General features: G+C 41.0%; 1 protein-coding gene across 3 annotated transcripts in view; it reads right to left on the reverse strand.

Moving 5' to 3' along the window:
• Positions 1 to 22,902, reverse strand: part of CACNA2D2 (calcium voltage-gated channel auxiliary subunit alpha2delta 2) — a 1,044,533-nt gene that overhangs the window by 154,564 nt on the left and 867,067 nt on the right. For all 3 annotated transcript variants that reach the window (XR_009761453.1, XM_061617858.1, XM_061617859.1), the window contains 2 exons: positions 18,636 to 18,686; positions 18,257 to 18,356 (listed from right to left, as the gene is read on the reverse strand). Coding sequence is in view for 2 of the 3 variants with exons in the window: in XM_061617858.1 (XP_061473842.1) it covers positions 18,257 to 18,356; positions 18,636 to 18,686 (151 nt within the window). In the remaining variant the exon portion in view is untranslated. The remainder of the gene's footprint in view (positions 1 to 18,256; positions 18,357 to 18,635; positions 18,687 to 22,902) is intronic.

Raw genomic sequence — 22,902 nt, forward strand, 5'->3', positions numbered from 1 at the left:
TCATTGTCCCAAACGCACAAGGCAAGGAGGGGAAATAAAGCAGTTCAGATAAATGATTATAAATGATTATGAGGAGACATGGGGGATGTATGATGGACATAAACATGCTTTTCATCCCCTTTGCTGAAGGTCAGAATCTTATTAAGAGGACCAACTTCAGCACCCAGGTTCCTATGGGTTTAGACTGATGAGGAATTCATTAGAGGAATGATATTAACACACACACACACACGCTCAGTGTGCAATTGAGAACAGAATGAATTTGTTGAAAGAGAAACATGATTCAGAAGAGCAAAATTACCACAGGCCTAACCACAAGTGCCAAGCACACTTGAAGAGAGACACTGCTTACAAGTGCCTGTACGCTAATGCTAGGAGCCTCCGAACCAAGATGGGAGAACTGGAGTGCTTGGTCTTAGAGGAGAGCATTGATATAGTGAGCATAACGGAGACCTGGTGGAATGGAGAAAACCAGTGGGATACGGTTATCCCTGGATATAAACTATATCGGAAGGACAGGGAAGGACGTATTGGTGGCGGAGTCGCTCTATACGTGAAAGAAGGCATTGAATCCAGCAAGCTCGAAACCCCAAAAGAGGCAGACTCCTCCACAGAATCGTTGTGGGTGGTGATACCGTGCCCCAGGAGGGACTTAATACTGGGAACGATCTATCGTCCCCCTGATCAAAATGCTCAGGGAGACCTGGAGATGAGATATGAAATTGAGGAAGCATCCAAACTAGGAAATGTGGTAGTAATGGGTGACTTCAACTACCTGGACATAGACTGGCTGCATATGTGTTCCAGTCATGACAAAGAAGCAAAGTTTCTAGATATTCTAAATGACTATTCCCTAGACCAGTTGGTCATGGAACCAACCAGAGGGACGGCAACCCTGGACTTAATCCTCAGTGGGGACCGGGACCTGGTGCGAGATGTAAGTGTTGTTGAACCGATTGGGAGCAGTGACCACAGTGCTATTAAATTAAACATACATGTAACTGGCCAATTGCCAAGAAAATCCAACACGGTCACATTTGACTTCAAAAGAGGAAACTTCACAAAAATGAGGGGATTGGTAAAAAGAAAGCTGAAAAACAAAGTCCAGAGGGTCACATCACTCGAAAATGCTTGGAAGTTGTTTAAAAACACTATATTAGAAGCTCAACTGGAGTGCATACCGCAGATCAGAAAAGGTACCACCAGGGCCAAGAAGATGCCAGCATGGTTAACGAGCAAAGTCAAGGAAGCTCTTAGAGGCAAAAAGTCTTCCTTCAGAAAATGGAAGTCTTGTCCGAATGAAGAAAATAAAAAAGAACACAAACTCTGGCAAAAGAAATGCAAGAAGACAATAAGGGATGCTAAAAAAGAATTTGAGGAGCACATTGCTAAGAACATAAAAATCAACAACAAAAAATTCTATAAATACATTCAAAGCAGGAGACCATCTAGGGAGACAATTGGACCCTTGGATGATAAGGGAGTCAAAGGTGTACTAAAGAACGATAAGGAGATTGCAGAGAAGCTAAATGAATTCTTTGCATCTGTCTTCACAGTGGAAGATATAGGGCAGATCCCTGAACCTGAACTAACATTTGCAGGAAGGGATTCTGAGGAACTGAGACAAATAGTGGTAACGAGAGAGGAAGTTCTAAGCTTAATGGACAATATAAAAACTGACAAATCACCGGGCCCGGATGGCATCCACCCGAGAGTTCTCAAAGAACTCAAAGGTGAAATTGCTGATCTGCTAACTAAAATATGTAACTTGTCCCTTGGGTCCTCCTCCGTGCCTGAGGACTGGAAAGTGGCAAATGTAACGCCAATCTTCAAAAAGGGATCCAGAGGGGATCCCGGAAATTACAGGCCAGTTAGCTTAACTTCTGTCCCTGGAAAACTGGTAGAAAGTATTATTAAAGCTAGATTAACTAAGCACATAGAAGAACAAGCCTTGCTGAAGCAGAGCCAGCATGGCTTCTGCAAGGGAAAGTCCTGTCTCAGTAACCTATTAGAATTCTTTGAGAGTGTCAACAAGCATATAGATAGAGGTGATCCAGTGGACATAGTGTACTTAGACTTTCAAAAAGCGTTTGACAAGGTACCTCACCAAAGGCTTCTGAGGAAGCTTAGCAGTCATGGAATAAGAGGAGAGGTCCTCTTGTGGATAAGGAATTGGTTAAGAAGCAGAAAGCAGAGAGTAGGAATAAACGGACAGTTCTCCCAATGGAGGGCTGTAGAAAGTGGAGTCCCTCAAGGATCGGTATTGGGACCTGTACTTTTCAACTTGTTCATTAATGACCTAGAATTAGGAGTGAGCAGTGAAGTGGCCAAGTTTGCTGACGACACGAAATTGTTCAGGGTTGTTAAAACAAAAAGGGATTGCGAAGAGCTCCAAAAAGACCTCTCCAAACTGAGTGAATGGGCGGAAAAATGGCAAATGCAATTCAATATAAACAAGTGTAAAATTATGCATATTGGAGCAAAAAATCTGAATTTCACATATACGCTCATGGGGTCTGAACTGGTGGTGACCGACCAGGAGAGAGACCTCGGGGTTGTAGTGGACAGCACGATGAAAATGTCGACCCAGTGTGCGGCAGCTGTGAAAAAGGCAAATTCCATGCTAGCAATAATTAGGAAAGGTATTGAAAATAAAACAGCCGATATCATAATGCTGTTGTATAAATCTATGGTGCGGCCGCATTTGGAATACTGTGTACAGTTCTGGTCGCCTCATCTCTAAAAGGATATTATAGAGTTGGAAAAGGTTCAGAAGAGGGCAACCAGAATGATCAAGGGGATGGAGCGACTCCCTTACGAGGAAAGGTTGCAGCATTTGGGGCTTTTTAGTTTAGAGAAAAGGCGGGTCAGAGGAGACATGATAGAAGTGTATAAAATTATGCATGGCATTGAGAAAGTGGATAGAGAAAAGTTCTTCTCCCTCTCTCATAATACTAGAACTCGTGGACATTCAAAGAAGCTGAATGTTGGAAGATTCAGGACAGACAAAAGGAAGTACTTCTTTACTCAGCGCATAGTTAAACTATGGAATTTGCTCCCACAAGATGCAGTAATGGCCACCAGCTTGGATGGCTTTAAAAGAAGATTAGACAAATTCATGGAGGACAGGGCTATCAATGGCTACTAGCCATGATGGCTGTGCTCTGCCACCCTAGTCAGAGGCAGCATGCTTCTGAAAACCAGTTGCCGGAAGCCTCAGGAGGGGAGAGTGTTCTTGCACTCGGGTCCTGCTTGCAGGCTTCCCCCAGGCACCTGGTTGGCCACTGTGAGAACAGGATGCTGGACTAGATGGGCCACTGGCCTGATCCAGCAGGCTCTTCTTATGTTCTTATGTTCTTATTACCTGAACACCTCCCGGCATGTTTTCTGCAGGACATTTCAGTGCCTTATCACAAGGTCACAGGCCCAGTTAAGTGGATGCCCTGTGCTAAGCTCCTGTTAGGAGAGGGCTGACTTCTCACTCAGAGAGTTTGGCCAAGTGGGTGAAGCGAGAAAGCATTCATTTTTGCTTATGGCTTAGTTTGCTGGAAATATGGAACATTCATTTAGGAGGCAGTGATCCAGCAAAAGTAACGAGACTAGACTCATTAATTAGCACAGCCCTAGCACAGGCATGTTTCATGCCAGACAGCAGGCACATGGCACAGAAAGAATGACAGAGCTCTTCATTTTCTTCCTGATATGAGTTTCTTTAGGCTTGTAGAAAAATAAAGTTGCAAAACCTTTATCAATGAACAAGATGAATGTACTTAATTTGAGCTTAACGGTAATGCTAAAAGTTAACCCTGAAATATAAAGAGGAGGACACTTTGTGTTTCTGAAAACTGCCTCACCACTCCCTAACCACAGCCAGCTACATCTAATCTGGGGTTAGGAGTGAGACCTTTCAGGGCAAAGGACAGTTTCCAAACAGGCATTAACATGAGCACCTTAGACTGTAGAAAGTCAATTCTGGGCATGATGGCTCCAGAATAAGGTAGCAGCTGCCAGAGACAAAGGTATTCCTGAACTCTTCCTCAGCACTGCCTGTGAAAAGCTATTCTGAGGCAGGTGGCACACTGAGCTTGCCCCCAGGCTATTGCTCCTGGGATCACTCAAGAGCAAGGGCAGGCAACAGTATGGCCCTGAGGGCTGCACATGGTGGTTGGTCAAAGGAACATAGTCACGTATGCATGCATCCATACAAACACACGCACTCTTCCTTTCCTCCTGTCCCCCGCACATTTTAACTTCCTCCTTTCCTCCTCTCCCAGCAGAGGTTAAACACACACACAGAGGCTGCATGTAGAGTGCTGCCTGAGGGGGTGAGCAGGTTAAAAAACCTCCCAAGGAGTAGAATAATGCTGTCGCCACACTGCTATTAGCAGCATGGGAACAGTTATTTTGGCTGTATCTGGAGTGCTGGCGACGTAGCTTAAAGTCTCTCCCCATTGATCCCAATGCAGCTCGTATCACTGTCCTTTTGCTGCTTGACACTGCAGGACCTTTCCAATTGGGGAAAAGTGGGCAGGGCTCCCTGGGACTTGGTGGGGCACACCTAAAGGTGACCAAAGGCCAAGTTGCCCACCTACACACTAGAATAAGATTGCTAGAACCAGGCAGAGACAGAAAGGTTTTAATTGTGGCTTGCTTGCTGCTGCCTGCATTATTAAATTAATCAGTTAATGCCAAGATGGCTTCTAGATGGTTTACAAAACATAAAAAATCAATTACACAATATTGTTAAAGTGCAGAATAATTAAAAATACACCATGATTAAAGTACACATTAAAACATTATAATGTAAATGTCCATGGTTAAAATATGCAATAAAACAATTCCATGAAAACAGTACAGCAATTAAAACAGGAGACTCAGGGCAAGAGATTATGGGTATGCCTCTGTAAGCAGGTGCACTTTCAAAAGCTGGCAAAATGTCAGTATGGATGGAGCCAGTGGATGACTACACCTAGCTAGTATTGGTAAGCCGGGGGGGGGGAATAAAGGCCAGCGACACAATTTCTGTTAGTTCATTTTGTTGATTTGCTACATAAACTGCATTACAAAAAACACCTTCTCTCTCCATCCTCTCAGCCCCTCACCCTCCCACCTTAATGACGGCAACCTTCTTTTCTCTGTCCTTCTGTTGTTTATCTATTTATTTATAAATATATTTGTATATCACTATTTTATTAAAAATATCAAAGCAGCTTACAACAAATTTAAAAAGCCAATAATCACCAAACAATAAAAATACAATAAAAACAAAGGTCAACTATTGCAAAAAGACATCTTCTTAATGGCCTGCATAAGCACCTTAGCTGCTATAGTCATTTATCTTTCACAATATTCAGTCCATGTTAACAGCCCTCTTTCACTCCCTATACCGGCTTCCTGTTCATTTCCATATCTAGCACAAACTCTTTGACTATGGGTTTAAAAGCCCTTCACACTTAACCCACCCAACCCTAATTTCTCTGCCCTTGAATATCCCGGCCTCTAACCTTTATTCCTCCTCCTCTGTCATCCACATATTTCCAAAGGTTTCCTCCTCTCCAAGTTTCATCCAATTCCCTTGTTGATGAGCCTCAAAGGCCTCAAAAGAAAAAAAATAAGCAAGGCCTTAAACTATTAACACCTTTTCTGAAAGACAGACACAGCGGAGGACAGAGCACTTTAACCAATGAGTCCTGTGCAATGTAATGTACAGTATTCAAGATTTTATTCTGGCCCTACTACTGTTCTAACAAATTAATAAGTTCATGACATTATCCTAACAATCATTCACTAACTAATCAAAAAGGGGAAAAACCCTGGCATTGATGAAGTACCCTCATTTTGCAGTAATCTGTTCCTCTTGTCTTTCGTCTCCTTTCTCCCTTAACTAAATATTGCCAAGGACGGTTTTTACCTGCCTGTTTAAAGTCCAGCATACTCCTGGTCTTGGTGCAAGATAAACCAATCAAGAACAACAATGGTATCAAACCAGGATTGGCTCATCATGGACGCTCTCATAATAGCAGAAGAGAGGAACTATATGTCTCTCTTTCTTTACCCAACAGCTGTCATCAGTTTGACAAAATGATCTTATGAGCGTGGAAGAGAATATTTGCCCCCTGGCATTTATCTAGATATTTAACTAGTCAAATATGTTAATGATAATACTTATTTGTAACTAGATTGCAAAACCTTCACAAGTCATTTGGGGACATTTGTCTTATCTTAGTAGCAGATATGCTGTATATTATATTTCTCTCATCATATGAAAATATATTTTGAAAGACACTTTCTCTTGCAGGACTTCCAGATGTCTTCTCTTTATAAAGTCACTGAACACTGAAAAAGATGAACTACTGTATGTTTATAATTGCATAATGTAATGGATTGTCCTGAATTTTAAAACTGCTTCACACCTTGCAGGAAGAGAGAGGCCCTGCCATTTCCACAGCATGTCTATTATTTCTTTTCTCTAATATTTGAAGGGGGAAGTGCAGCCATCAACAATTCCACTTGCCAGCTTGTTGGTGGCGAGTGCCCCTTGCTTCCTGATGAGGACTCCAGCAACCTCTGACAGGTCCTCACTTGCACAGCAGTTTGGATAAGGAAAGAAATAGGAGGTGTTTCACCTGCTGTTTCTGCCCTTACTAGGGCTCTGGAAGCTCCAACAGCAAATAGTTCGCTCAGCTTGGAAGGCATTGTACCCCATTCTGAATCAGTGTCCATAATTGCAAAGGAAGGTTGGAGGTCAGAATAGTCTGCACCTGAAAACCAGAGGAGGGAGGGGGTCTCTTATCGTGATTATGGCCATGATATCCTCTCATTTTAAAATTTATTTTAATGGTTTTAAACTTGCCATCCTTGCCAGGAGTTTTGTCAGAAACAACAAGAGTGGAAATCTGGCAGCAAAAATACTTCCTCCCCACAGTGCCTTTGGAGGAGAGATATTCTGAGAAGGAAGCATGGTGGCAGCCAGAGCTCTGATTCTGGTGCAATTAATGAAGCTGCTGGGAGAGCAGGCAGCTTTTTAACTCTTTAATCAGTAGTAGGAAACCTCTCTCATGGGCATAATTAGGCCCACCAGGTCCCTGAATTTGGTCCATGAGGACACCTACCTGTCAGTCACCTGACATTATATAATAGCAAGCATGAAGATCTCTCTTAATCAGTGGCAGCTGGTGGCTGCATGTCAGTGGGGCAGTGGAATCTGCTCCAAGTTTTAGTCTGAACTTTTGAGGAGCTGTTCAAGGTACTGAACTGTGTTTTAGCACAGTGGACAGCTCCTTGAAAATTCAAACTAAAGCCTGGAGCAGATTCCACTGCCCATTGACATGCAGCCACCAGCTGCCACTACTCCTAACCAAGCACTGAGATCGAAGACAAGAGATTGCTTTTCTCTGATCTTAGTGCTAAGCACCAAAGCACTATGATTGGAAATAAGCTTATATCCAGTCTTTCTGCTGAGGTGCTTTGCACTAAGATCAAAGATAAACATTTCTTTTATCTCTGATTTTAGAGCTGTGGGAGGAATCACAGTACTAAGATGAGATATAAGCTTCTGCCTGCTCTTTAAAAGGCAGAAAACAGAGGTTTATCTCCAGTTTTAGCACTGTGGCACCAGACCTTTTTGCTTCTGCCTGACTTTCAGAAACACAGTTCTCTGTATCAGATCATCAGTTTCAATGTTTGAGTTTCGGATAAGCAAGAGGCAAAAAGGAAGCCTTAACAATACAAGACAATAAGATTAGACTAGGAAAAGAATGCTTACTGAGAAAGATTCCCACATTATAAATTTAGGTCATTCTGTACAGCAGGAGTGGGGAACTGGATCCAGCCAGTGGGCCAGTTTTTTAAATCTCCCCCAGCCCCTGCAGGCCAAATTTGCCATGTGGGTGAGGTTGTCCGCTCTCAATTACCTGATGTCACAATGATGTCAGGTGACCTGTTTTTGCCTGTGCTGATGTTCAGCTGATTGGTAGGGACTGGGCGCTCTGCACACAGAGCTATGTACACCCTGACAATCAGTTATGCAAATGATGACAATCAGCTGGTTGTCAGCAGTTGGAAAGCACTATGCACAGGGCTTTGCAGGTGCCACCCATGAGCTGACTGGTGGTGCCTGTAACCCCCCTTTGACCCAGCCATGTCTTTAGCTGTCCCATACCTGACATCATGTATGATATCAGGGTTAGGGCAGATAGGCATGGCTTGGTCAAAACAGCCTTCTGGACAAAATGGGGAGGCCTGGCAAGTCTAATTAGGCCCATGAGTGGAGGTTCCCCAGTCTGCTCTACAGCTTCAGGACCACACAATAATAAAGGAGTATTGCTTATTTATTACCCATCTTTCTCATGTCATAGTTCATGGATATGGCAATATTGTCTGTTTTAAATATGTATCTTGTTTTTAAGTTTGATTCTTATTAAGAAGTTTAGATGTAGCATTTACTACTTTTATATTCTGTTGTATTAACTAGTCTTTTGTCACTTGTAAAAAGCATCAGATTTTTTTCTCCATACTGTAGCAGAAGTTAGAGAAATCCTTGCCTCTTCCAAAAGCCCTCTGCACATGCCAGAGGATGGAATGTGGGGCAGGGAGGACTTGGAGCATGGACAGACACCAAGCTGATATTTGTGGGCCCCTGGAGACATGGTTGTTTAAGCATGCAGGAAAAGCTTAGGAGCTTCGAGTATTTCTCCCCACTAATGTACAGGGTGTGACTGGATGAAGATCCTGGGTGAATTTCTTGTATATTTTTGTTTCTCTTTCAAATATTACAGAAATGATTTAGCCAACGTGCTACAGTAACACAGGGGCCCATATGATCTCTTTACACATTTTTTTGAGGTGACCACCTGTGATATTTTAAGTGTTTACTTAAAATATAAATGATGAATGAAACAAACACATTTGCAAAAATGTGTACCACGAAAGGAGGTGAGACCACCTACAGTTCTCTGCTGAGTGTACATTTGGTGGCCGTCAGACGTACAGATCTGAAGAGTAATATTAAATGAGCAGCAACTCTTTCTCTACCTTCCATGAGATCCTGTCTCAGAGGCTTCTACTCTGAGAGGGAGGGATGGAGGAGAAATTCAATTTAGTTCACATTTAAAGCCGATACTATCAAATCACACTTTCTGAAACAATACGAGAACTAAAACACAGCAACCCTCCAAGATTCACACTTATCCGAATTTTGCGATGCGGTTCCCCAACCAAGCAAAGTTGACAAAAATCCATATATTGTCGAAAGTATGCACAAAAATGAATATATTTGTGAAAATAGCATACAAAAATGCATTATATTATGAGAAATTGCTTGAGGAAATGTGTACATTAGCCCAACTGCCTACAAAAATGTGTTGATTAGGAGATATTCACATTAAAATGCTTAAGAATTTTCATGAGGATTTTTTTTAAAAAATCACAAATTTCTGCAGAAATGTGGAACACTGAATTTAAGATTGGGAAAATGAGAAACTGAGAGAACAGAAATGGACAGATCCTTTCATCTCTAGGCCTGGGGGCCAAATATGACCCCCCAGACCTATCTATCTGACCTTTGGAACTCTCCCCAGGCTACACCTCTCACTGGCCTTAATTCACACTTTCCTTGAGTGCTTTTTTCTGGCTAATGTGCCTCTGGACCCACCCACCACTGGCATTTGGCCCTCAGAAGGTTGCCCAGAAGGAAATGAATCCCTCAGCCTGAAAAGGTTTCCACACCCCTGCCCAGGCCTCAGGTTCCCCATCCTTCATTTACATGAAACCATTGGGTGAGGTTATCCAGGGATCTGGAGTGAGAGATCATCATATGCTGATGGACTCAGCTCTTTTTCTCCTTTTCTTCAAATGGAGGTGTCGCACTGGACACCTCAAAAGAAAGTGGAGGGTGTATATGCTGAGGAGAGAGAATGTACTAGAAATGCCAACATGATACTTGATAACTATATTTCAAATGGCTATGCTTTCATATCCATGAAGTAGAAAGAAAAACAAGACTGAGGTGCATGTGGCACTTTCACTGTACAGTTTTTGCCAAATGCTGAAGATGCACCTCTTTACCCTGGCCTTTGACATCTGAGATGTATGTTTTCAGGACCCAACTACTTTTGTAATCTGTTTTAAACTTTTAGAAATGTTCTATTTTAAATTACTGTAACCTGACCCTTAGGGTGAAGGGCAGATAATTTTTTTAATCATTATTATTATTATTATTATTAGTAGTAGTAGTAGTAGTATTGTACTAGTAGTAGTAGTCGTTGTCATCGTCATCATCATCTATACCAAGAGTACCAACTGTAGACGTATGCAGGTTGCAGCCATCTGTAGGTTTGCAGGCTTTAACAGTAAACTCAAACCAGCCACACTGTCAATGGGCCCATCCAGACCTAACCACAAAATCCGTGTTTTCCATATTCAGTTGGTGGCCTTGAGATCCATTTGTTGTTGTTGTTATATGCCTTCAAGTCGATTACGACTTATGGCTACTCTATGAATCAGTGACCTCCAACAGCATGTTATAAATACATGTCCTGTTTGTGGTCGGTGTCAAGAGTAGCTAACTTTGAGCTAAAGTTGGTCATGCTATAATGGTTCAACCAAAGGGAATTCTGGGAGCTTTGTTGACCCCTGGGATACTCTGCTGGAGAAGTCCAAGGCTTTAATGCCAAGCAGGCAATTTGCTAATGTCAAGAAGATGCAACTGAACCTTATCTGATATCTCTTATCTGCTTCCTGAGATCAAAGTCAGAGAGGGAGGGTATTGCAGATCAGGACCGCTGGGTGGTACTGTCCAGCCCCCCTTATCTTCAAAGGAGGTGATCACGGAAGGAGCGCCTAGGATGGCTAATTGGCCTCCTCCCTGTTGCCAGCTAAACCCCATAAAATTAAGGGTGATCCTTCAGTTACTTGTTCCTGTTCCTGATTCCAACTACTTTGACCTGCCTGACAATGCTGATGGGAACCAGGCATTTACTGAAGTGAGTACAGATAGGTTAGGTTAGGTTTGTTGTGTTGATTGTCTGTTTGAATCTCTCACAGTATTATGTAAATGTATCTCTTGTTTAGCCCGGTTGAGGGCAATCAGCTTTAAAGGAAATATATGCTGCTCTCTTTTTGTACGTACCTTTCTTTTCTTTTAAATAAACTACCCTTTTATTAATTGTTTGTATTGCTTGGGGCTTATGACTCTAAATTCAATCCTTGATCACTGGTCGCTACTAACTACCGTCAATTAGTGTGGGTGATGAGATGAGAGAAAGGAAACCTTATAGTAATCCAGGATCTCGGGGTGTGTGTGTGTTAGACCCTCCTTACTTTTTTAGGACCCAGGTCCCAGCAGGGTCCCATGTCTCCAGCATCCTATGAGCCAATCAGCATGAAAAGAGAATGTGTTAGCCACTAAGAAAAGTCTTCTAATTTGTTTCCTTGTTGTTTCCTGCTGATTGGAGCCAGTCAGAGTGAAAAGAGTTGCTATTAGTTCCTAAAGGACAGTCAAATGGTAACAGTAATAGAGAAGCAGAAAGCAGTATTCAAGCCTGGCCAAATTATTATATAATCCTAGAAGGTTGCATAATTGTACAAGGGGGCATGGCTGTGACTGTCATGAAGGGACCTTGCACTCCTGAATTTGCAACTACACCATTGCATTTAAATCCATGGAAGGAAATGTGAATGTTGGTGTTGTTCCTTAAGACACTGGGCAGAGATACAATGGCTTTCCTAGAAGCACAGCAAAACAACCACATGTCCACAAACTACTCTGGATTGCCTAAATATATTAATATACTAAAGGACTAAATTGCAATATTATTACTTGTACCTAGAAATATATCACTCTGAAAGGAGCATGGTTCTGCTAATGATTCCTATTTCATGCATCATCTTGTGTGTTTAGAAAACCAACAATCTTACTTGTGTTTAGGCTAATCTTGCTACAGCCTAGGTCCATTAAGAAACATGGCCTCCCTGGCTAGCTACTCTTCTGAGTGGGTGTATGCCTCTCTGCCAAAGCCTTCCTTTCTCTCACCATCATCCCCCCCCTGCCCTCACCACAATAAACACCTCATGAAAACAGAATAGTCCGTCAAAGCTGGCATGGGCAAAATGGCAGTGGAAGGTTGTAATTTATTTCTTGCAGGTGTGTTTTGTCATTTGCAATCGATCAAAGGCAGAAAGCAGTCATGAGTACGGGAAACGGAAAGGTGACAGAAATGGTAAATTGGGCTGCAGGAGCTGCACGAGGCAGAGGCCAAAGCCTCTGATGGGCGTTTCCCTCTTTTTTCCCATTATACAAAAAATAAATATAGCAAAAATAAAGAGCACACTTGTTTTCACAGGGCTGATGTGGCATTTTGGTTTGAGATGCTTTTGGAACTCATTTTCTAGAGAAGCAGTTGTTTAACTCTTGGAGGCTGGGAAGTGCAAGAGCACCACAGAACCCCCAAAGAATAGCTTTGCTCATTCTGCCATTTGCTTACCAGTGAAACACTTTCCTCACTCCTAAGCTGCTGGCCATGCCGCCCTCACCTGCCCCGCCTAGCACCATCATGCTTACCTAAGCCTTTTCAACAACTATAGAGACTGACTAAAAGAAGTCCTGGGCAAATGCCAGGTACATTCAACTTATCCACACAATGCTCATTATCAATAAGGATAATTAATTAATGAAACAATCTGTCTAGAAAAAACAGTAGATGCTCAACCATTTATGGGTTTATCATTGTTATTCCAATGTAAATGAAATGTACATTATTGTACTTTGTACATTACGATTGGATTCCTTTCTATGTACAATATTTGTTTTAGTTCAATCAAATGTTCAGGAATAACTGGATTAGGTTTATGTTATGTTCTCATTTATATTATTTGTTGTTGTTATGTGCCTCCAAGTCGACTGAGACTTATGGTGACCCTATGAATCAGTAACCTCCAATAGCATCTGTCATGAACCACCTATTCAGATCTTGTAAGTTCAGGTCTATGGCTTCCCTTATGGAATCAATCCATCTCTTGTTTGGCCTTCCTCTTTTTCTATTCCCTGCTGTTTTCCCCAGCATTATTGTCTTTTCTAGTGAATCATGTCTTCTCATGATGTGTCCAAAGTATGATAACCTCAGGTTCATCATTTTAGCTTCTAGGGACAGTTATGGTTTAATTTGTTCTAACACCCAATTATTTGTCTTTTTTGCAGTCCATGGTATGCGCATAGCTCTCCTCCAACACCACATTTCAAATGAGCTGATTTTTCTCTTATGCGCTTTTTTTACTGTCCAACTTTCACATCCATACATAGAGATCAGGAATACCATGGTCTGAATGATCCTGACTTTAGTGTTCAGTGATACATCTTTGCATTTGAGGACCTTTTCTAGTTCTCTCACAGCTGCTCTTGTTCTACCCTTTTTGTTGTCCTCTTCTATTTCTATACAGTAACTATTGTAATAGTTCTCTTTGTCCCTACGTACTAGTCGCTGTATTGTTACATTAGGGTTCTGACTGTGTTTCTATCTCCTTTTGCTTTCCTTCTCTCTTTAACCATTTTAAGAGTTTCGTCAGTCATCCACTGAGGTCTTTCTCTCTTTTTAACTAGAGGTATTGTCTTTTTGCATTCTTCCCTGATAATGTCTCTGACTTCATTCCATAGTTCTTCTGGTTCTCTGTCAACTAAGTTTAAAGCCTCAAACCTGTTTCTTATCTGATCTTTATATGCTTCTGGGATGTTATTTAAATTGTAATTTATGAAGCAGGGAAAATATAACAAAAAACAAGATATGGATAATACATTTAATTGGACTGACTGCCCTGACAGGGTATGGCAGCAAACATTCCTCAGTCCAACATAACTCAAAAGCTTGTTGTCTTGCATGACAATGCAGTGAGTTCTCTGAACTGTTGGGATATATATCTGGGATAGAATGTCTATGTGATAGTTCCCTAAGGCTATATAAAAGTGCAAGTCTGTGGGCCAGATATCAATAGTCCATCTTCAGGTACGTTTGGTGATCAAATTAGAATGTCACTCACTGGACAATCTCTTTCAGATGTCAAGATAAAAATGAGTACCATCTTGTAGCCATAAGGATGCCAAGGAAATGAACAATTTTAGACCTAGTATTAATCACTAAAGAAATCTTCTTGGAAGATAACACATGAAAAAAATGCCAAGGATATGTCCCTTTCCAAGTGAGAACAGGAGTCTCAGTTACGTATGTCCTGACACCTCCATGCCAATTATTTGGCATAATGGTGTGCTACAGCAATGTCCAAGCATTTCTCTGATTATCTTGCTGCATTTCATGACAACACTGGGCACATGCATCTTTACTGGCATACTTGCAGTGAGGAAACAGACTGCAATTAGAGGGCACTTAAACTATTGGTACAGAGAAATTACCATGTAACAATGCCTTATAAACTTGTACATACAGCTCTCATCTCAGTTATACAGTTATTTAGGAGCTAAGCGATCCACTGTCACATCACACAGAGGTGCACTGAGGTTAGTTGATTACACAGAGTATCTATCTATATGACAAGTATGGTGTGCTGGTTAGCAGTGAGGAAAGGTTACAGTATAATTAATGCCACTCACTTTGTCTCGCCTCCTCTAGGATGCACACCTTAACATGGTGAGGGAAGTTGGAAGTGTAGAAGAAGCTGAGAGAAATGCCATCAGACGTCTAGACCAAGAGGCTGGATTCCTAGCAGAGTCACCCAAGGTGGAATGGTCAAAGCTGAGACACCAGACTAAGATGCATCCAAACTCAGAGGAAGACAATGGTAAACCACCTCTGAATACCTCTTACCATGAAAACCCTATGAACAGAGTACCCAAAATGCAACACGAGATAGTGCTGGAAGATGAGACCCCCAGGTCAGATGGCACTCATTGAGCTACTGGGGAAGAACAACAGACAAGTATGAGTACTGCTGTGACTAATGATGCCACCAGGTCAAAACTGAAAGGAAGCCCAGAGGCTGATGGACGCAGATGCAAAACAGAGTCTGGAGTTGTACGACGTACACAGTAGGAACATGAAATGTTAGAAGCATGAACCAGGGAAAGTTAGAACAGGCAACTACAAAACAGGCAACTACAAAATATTTTATGCAGGAAATGAGAAATTAAGAAGAAACGGGTTGCTTTAATAGTGAGAAGTGATGTAGCAAAAGCAATTAGGAGCTATAATGCAAGGTCTGGGTGAGTGATATCAATAAGATTAAATGGGAAACCTGTTAACATACCTATCACTCAAGTCTATGCTCCAATGGCAAACACAAAAGAAGAGGAATTGGAGACATTTTACACAGAAGTACAGGAAGAAATGGATCACACACCAAAACAAGATGTGCTGCTAATCATGGGGGACTGGAATGCAAAAGTAGGAACAGAGAAGAACTAGAAATTGTGAGAAAATGGGGCTTAGGAGATAGAAATGAAGCAGGAGAAAGACTTACTGAATTCTGTAAAGCCAGTAATTTATTTCTTGCAAACACATTTTTTGAGCAACCAAAAAGACGACTGTACATGTGGAAATCACCAAATGGTCAATATAGGAATCAAATCAGTTATATAATTGGTAGCAGAAGATGGAGAAGTTCCATACTTTCTGCAAAAACAAGACCAGGAGCAGACTGCAGTACAGATCATGAACTGGTAATACTGAAAATCAGAGTAAAGCTAATCATAATGCCAAAATACAATTTAAATAACATCCCAAAAGAATATAAAGATCAAATAAGGAACAGATTTGAGGCTTTAAACTTAGTTGACAGAGAACCAGAAGAACTATGGAATGAAGTCAGAGACATTATCAGGGAAGAATGCAAAAAGACAATACCTCTAGTTAAAAAGAGAGAAAGAACTCAATGGATGACTGACAAAACTACTAAAATGGTTAAAGACAGAAGGAAAGCAAAAGCAAAAAGAGATAGAAACGCAGTCAGAACCCTAAATACAATAATACAGTGACTAATACATAGGGACAAAGATATTTATTACAATAGTTATTGTATAGAAATAGGACAACAAAAAAGTAGAACAAGAGCCCTATTCCAAAAGATAAGAGAAATGAAAGGGAAATTCAAACTAAGAGTAGGGATGTGGAATAATCAACAGAGGAACTCAGTGACTGACCGAGATGTAATGAAAGGAAGATGGAAGCAATAATCTGAAGAACTATATAAAAGAGATGCAAGGATGACAGATTCATTCATGGAGGAACTGTATTATTAAGCACCAGAAATTTTAGAATGTTAGGTGAAAGCAGCTCTTAAAATACTTGGAAGAAACAAATCACCAGGAACAGATGGCATACCAACAGAGTTGCAACAAGTTACTGAGACTGAATCTGTCCAAATTTTGACAAACATTTGTCAACAGATATGGAAAACTAAACAATGGCCCACAGACTAGAAGCGTTCAAAATACATCCCAATTCCAAACAAAGGAGATCCCAGGGAATGCAGTAATTATCGAACTATTGCTTTAATATCCCATGCAAATAAAGTAATGCTCAAGATTCTGTAACAAAGGCTCTTACCATATATGGAGAGAGAAATGCCAGATGTCCAAGCTGGATTTAGAAAAGGAAGAGGTACCAGAGATCGTATCGCAAACATATGTTGGATAATGGAAAGGACCAAGGAATTTCAGAAGAAAATCACCCTGTGCTTTATAGATTACAGCGAAGCCTTTTTTGCATGTAGATCATGAAAAACTAGGGAATGCTTTAAAAGAAATGGGGGTGCCACAGCATTTGATTGTCCTGATGCACAACTTATACTCTGGACAAGAGGCTGCTGTAAGGACAAAATATGGAGAAGCCGATTGGTTCCCAATCGGAAGGGGTGTATTTTATCACCCTATTTGTTCAATCTATACACATAACATATTTGTTTAATCTGTACGCAGAACATATCATATGGAAAGTAGGATTGGAGCAAGATGAAGGAGGTGTGAAAATTTGAGGGAGAAATATCAATAATTTAAGATATGCAGATGATACCATACTACCAACAGAAACTAGTAATGATTTGGAACGAATGCTGATGAAAGTTAAAGAGGAAAGCACAAAAGCAGGATTACAGCTGAACGTCAAGAAGTCTAAAGTAATGACAACAGAAGATTTAGGTAACTTTAAAGTGACAATGAGGACATTCAACTTGTCAAGGGTTATTAATACATTGGCACAGGCATTAACCAAAATGGAGACTATAGTCAAGAAATTAGAAGAAGGCTAGGACTGGGGAGGGCAGCTATAAGAGAACTAGAAAAGGCCCTCAAATGCAAAGATGTATCACTAAACACTAAAGTCAGGTTCATTCAGACCATGATATTCCCGATCTCTATGTATGGATGTGAAAGTTGGACAGTAAAAAAAGCGGGTAAGAGAAAAATCAACTCATTTGAAATGTGGTGTTGGAGGAGAGTTTTGCAGATACCATGGACTGAGAAAAAGACCAATAATTGGGTGTTAGAACAAATTAAACTAGAACTATCACTAGAAGCTAGAATGATGAAACTGAGGTTATCATACTTTGGACACATCATGAGAAGACATGATTCACTAGAAAAGACAATAATGCTGGGGAAAACAGAAGGGAGTAGAAAAAGAGGAAGGCCAAACAAGAGATGGATTGATTCCATCAAGAAAGCCACAGACCTGAACTTACAAGATCTGAACAGGGTAGTTCACAACAGATGCTCTTGGAGATCGCTGATTCAAAGGGACGCCATAAGCTGTAATCAACTTGAAGGCACATAACAATGAAATTTATCTCTTTCCTAAACAACAATATATACACGACAACTTATCACTAAGAGAGTGTGTGCACACAACAAATTCCACAAAATAAGTATAATAGATTCTGAATCATATGCCTACAGCTCTAAGCTCTATGTATAAGGTATAAACTAGAATTCTGTTCTTAACAATAACCAATTCTGAAAACCAGTCTTGGTATATAGCTTGCAAATCTGCATGTGTTCTTACTTTTACATGTATTTTTTCCTTCAGACATCTTAATTGTTCCTTCCTAATTTTTCATCACAGATGGGGATAAAGACCAGAGAAGGAAGGCTGGAGCTGAAATAACAGGGAGGCTATATGCATATAGCAACAGGAGAAATAAAATAAAATAACAGAAAGCCCACTGCTATAGATGCTGTGGGGCGTATTAGGTGCCAGAAGGCACATAAGCATTTACCACCCGTTTCCTTCATTCTACCAATCACAAAATCAACACTCACTGAAGCCACATTAACATAGTCGTCATCTGAGAGAGTGTTGAGCATGTCATGGACTGATGTCTTCATCAATTTCAGTGTCAGGCCACTAACGCTGCCACTCCTGTAAAGGGAAGAAAGACACAGGTCATTATTTCTGACTTTTAATTGTTTTTAATTATTTCTGGAGAAAGCATGAAAACTTTCCATCATCCTCTCATTTTGAGGAAATCCCCTCCCTTGTTTCTGAGGTGGGTCCCATGAACAGTGACAACCCTGGACCTCAAACATGCCTTTGAAGTGTGGTAGACTTTCTAGTAGGAGATAGGATTACATGAAAAATCATGGGCTGAGCAGATACAAATGTCATTGAAAGTGGCTGATTTTGAGGAAAAACACTCACACATCCACGATGATCACCATGTCCTTTGGTGATGACGCCCCTTGAATATACCTGCATTAAACAAAGACACAGATAAAATAAGAACAGACATCAAACACCTTTTGTGATCCCACAGAGCAACACAACATGAGAGGCCTGCCATTTGGCAGGCTGGGGCAGCCTACCTCATGTGGCCGGTTTTGGCATATGGTTAAAGGAAGTAATTTATTAAAGTTCTTTAATTTATTATTCTATATTTCTCACGTGATGTTCTGCCTCAGGCAACAACATATCTTGCACTTGCTCTACTAAAGGAACAGGTGGCCCTAGCCTACAACATGCTAGAAAAAGAAAAGTGTTGCTGCCAGCACAATAATTAGTGCATCTAAGCATGTATACACACACACACACACACACACAGGTGTCTCCAACTATGTTCAGTGAGGCTACATGGAAGTCCATCAGTCATGCTCTTGAAGTAATCATGGCAGTGGGGAGGATGATGCTTCATGACCGGACTGTCCCTTAGAAATAAGACTGTGAATATGAGAAAGGAGAACATCTACTCCTTTCCATTTGGGCTTTGATCTCTTTGCACACCCTCCAGCCACATTTCCAGCCATTTCTCTGTGATCAATAAACTTACAAAAATGATTTAAAAAACACAACACCTGAGAGCAGACATAACCTATATAATGTGTGTGTATATATACATACATATATTATATAGATTATTTGTGTTTATAAGACTAACAATGAAAAATTATGATAGGTTGCACACTTGTGCCCTCCTACCAATTTGTGAGCATTTCTCTCTCTGATAAATTCAAGGTATGGCAGCAGAACTTTTTCTTCCACTGTTGGTATGTTAAATGGTATGTTAACATTTGACAGAGAAATCAATATATTTCTTTTAATAACAATCAATCAGCTGTTATGGGTGAAGTTAATTCAATAAATGTCACAGATTTAATCAGCAGGTGGGGATCCCACATCTATAAATGGACTGCCCCCAAATCGATTACGACTTCTGGCAACCCTACAGATAGGGTTTTCATGGTAAGTGGTAGTCAGAAGTGCTTTTACCATTGCCTTCCTCTGAGGCTGAGAGGCAGTGACTGGCCCAAGGTAACCTAATGAGCTAAACTTTACTGTGAAATCAAAGTTATACATAATATACAATAAGCATAAGATTTTTGCTTGCTTTTCCATCATACAATATTCAGATTTTTCAGAGATGACAAAAAATATGCACTGTGGAACTACATCTACTGTTAGCACAGAGAAAGGAAATACAGGTTTATTTGTCAAATGTTATTGACTACAGTAAGTGAATGGCAATGGGAGGAATCCACAAGTGTGACTGAAGAAGAAGTTCATACACAGAATGTTGTACCCCATCCTTTCCCATCCTTTGGGTTCCCAGATGTTGTTGGACTACAACTCCCATCAGCCCCAGCCAGCATGCCAATGATCAGGAATGACGGGAACTGTAGTCCAGCAACATCTGGGGACTCAAAGTATGGGAAAGGTTGTTGTACCCTATGGAATTTCATGCACTCTCAGTGCTGAGAGTGCTCAGCCTTCAAATATAACATGATAACATAAGCAGAGCCCTGCTGGATCAGATCAAAGGCCTATCTAGTCTAGTCTCTTGTGTCCTATAGTAGTCAACCTGTGGGACGGCCACAAGCAGGCCATGAGCACAAAAGCACTCGCGCACTATTGTTTCCCAGCAACTGGTATTCCAAGGCATGGTGCTTCTGATCCTGGAGGAAGCATATGGCCATCGACAGCCATTAATAGCTTTATCCACCATTAAATTGTCTACTTTCTTTTAAAAGTTGGTGCCCATCACCATATCTTGTGGAAATAAACTGCATTGTTCAACTGAGCACTTTGTCATTTGATGCAGCTCTTGCTGCCTATTGCACTCAGGATTGCTGGAGGTGGGGGTGGGAGAATTAACATGTCTGGATATTCCACTACATAAAAATAAATCTGCACATGGAAAGCTAACATGTAGGGATCTGGCTGGGCTACAATGCTTCTGGCAAGCTAGTTTTTATGTTTTCTCAGCCTAGCATCTGGATGCCCTAGTAGTCTGTAGAAAGTGTTCAAGACATTCACAGAAATGAGGGGAAAGAGGTGGGGAGAAGATACCTTTTGCTTAAACTAGGCCAATCTGTAACATGGTGCCTCCATTAAGTTGAGCATATAGCATGCAAATGGATTGTGCAGAAATGGATACTGGAATGATCCCCATCATGCTAGTATTTCCAGTACTATCTTGACACAATCAGAATGAAGTATGTTGCACTGATTCTAATCAGGCCTGTATAACCTGTGATGCACCAAGCTAAATGCAGTCCATCAACAACATATTATGCCTGCTGGGTGCATGAGAACACCCCCCGTTTTGTATTACAAGCAGGCAGCAAAAACAGAAGGTTTACTGAGACTCTGGGGCATAGTGACACTTAGATGGTCAGCTGTGTTTATCTTGGTGGGTAACAAATTTTGCATGCGTGTTCTACTTGTAAGTTGGGAGAGTTGTCCAGTGATCATTCTTCTGATTGAACAGAAGCCCATCAGCAAGGAGAGTTTCAGAATCAGCACTGAGTCTGTACAAGTCAGCCTGCTAACACACATTCACTGTTTTTAGAAGGCACATGGGGGAAATGATTTAGAAGAGAAGACGAATAGATATTTCCCCACCATCTGTGGTATAATGCAGGCCATAAAAGGCCATAGCTATAACAAAGCCTTATAACTGTACCAGAGATACAAAATTTTAGAGTAGCGCAAGGCATGAACTATGACAGCACAGCATGCAATATTGTTAATATAAGTGGATATTGTTCTAAGAAATGTTTTAATAATTATATACAACAATGAAGAGCATATTGTTGCATTCATCCCAATCTCCAAGGGGTTCCTGCACTTACCCAGGGTTTGGTTTCCTTGAAATGGTCAGTGGAGACCGTGGTGTCTTTAGGATATATGCTTTATTTACACACACATATATAACCTGAGTATAAGATGGAGAGGCTCACAGCACTAGCACTCCAACAGATCTTGCTTTTCCATTAGGTTTCTAGGGAAGTCCCCAAAGCCATAGCTTTGGATTCAGCACAGACTCGAGGAAAGCCTCTCTGTGTCTTTCCAAGTTTTCTTCAGATTAACATAAAATCTACCCCATGCCCCAACCACAGGAGAGGGGAGGGATAGCCTTGTTCCTATGGTAACACATTGCTCTCCTGACCAAGTCCTTACACATGTTAATGATGGCACTTGACAGACCCATTAACCAAACAAAGAGACTGGCTTGGTCATTACGGCAGACTTCTTCTACTGAAGATCCCAACTTCCAGATACAGGATTACAGACTTAAGAGAACCCACAGATATCATCCAGAGCAACTTCACAAACCTATAACAATATTAACAACATTTTTTTTGTTCCAGTGGTGGGGCCCTACCTAACAGACTGGCAGCCATGTCTTCTCTACAATGACTCTATTCAATGACTATATCAAGATGTAGCATCAGAAAGCTTTGGGTGGAGTTTGATGCCAGTGTTCATGTTTATTTCAGTTGGTCTGTTGTAACTATCTGTCTATATTTTATTTCTATGACATATCTGGATTTGTTTTAATTTTTAACTCACCATGGAATTAAATTTGCAATGTAGTGGTAATGCTTCAAATAAGTACATAAATTAAAAAAAACACAGTGTTGTGATGTAGTGTTGTTCTTGGTGTAATGTTGAGTGGGAAAACATGGTGATTGAGGGGACCACCATTTCCCCCTCTCCCCCCCAAATGACACTATATCATAATGTAGCACCATTCAGGGGAGGCAGTGTGGGAAAGAACACTGCAACTGCTGCTATAGCAAAAAAAAAGTTTTAAAAATGAAAAAAGGGAGAAAGCCTGCTGTCAATTTTCAAGTTAAGCATTCTGCCCTTGCAAAAATGTCATAGTTTTTTTCCTACCCACCTCTGAAACATACAGAAAATGCTCCCCCTTCCTACTTTTGTGGCCTGCAGATGGCCCTATAGAAATAGGATGGCATTTTTGGCACCACACTAGGAAGACACTGCAAACTGCTAGTGACCTGGCTGCCACTCAACATCATGTCATCTTAAGGAGCTCTAAATGCTAAACTTTTCCATCATCAGGATCCTTTTTTAGTAACAGTGATTTTGCTGACATAGGCATATATATTAAGATTCTATTTACTCCCCTTTTGGTTTCAAAGGCCAAACCTGATTAGGATATTTTTAG

Source organism: Rhineura floridana, chromosome 3 (genome assembly GCF_030035675.1).
Source record: "Rhineura floridana isolate rRhiFlo1 chromosome 3, rRhiFlo1.hap2, whole genome shotgun sequence".
Lineage (NCBI taxonomy): Eukaryota > Metazoa > Chordata > Lepidosauria > Squamata > Rhineuridae > Rhineura > Rhineura floridana.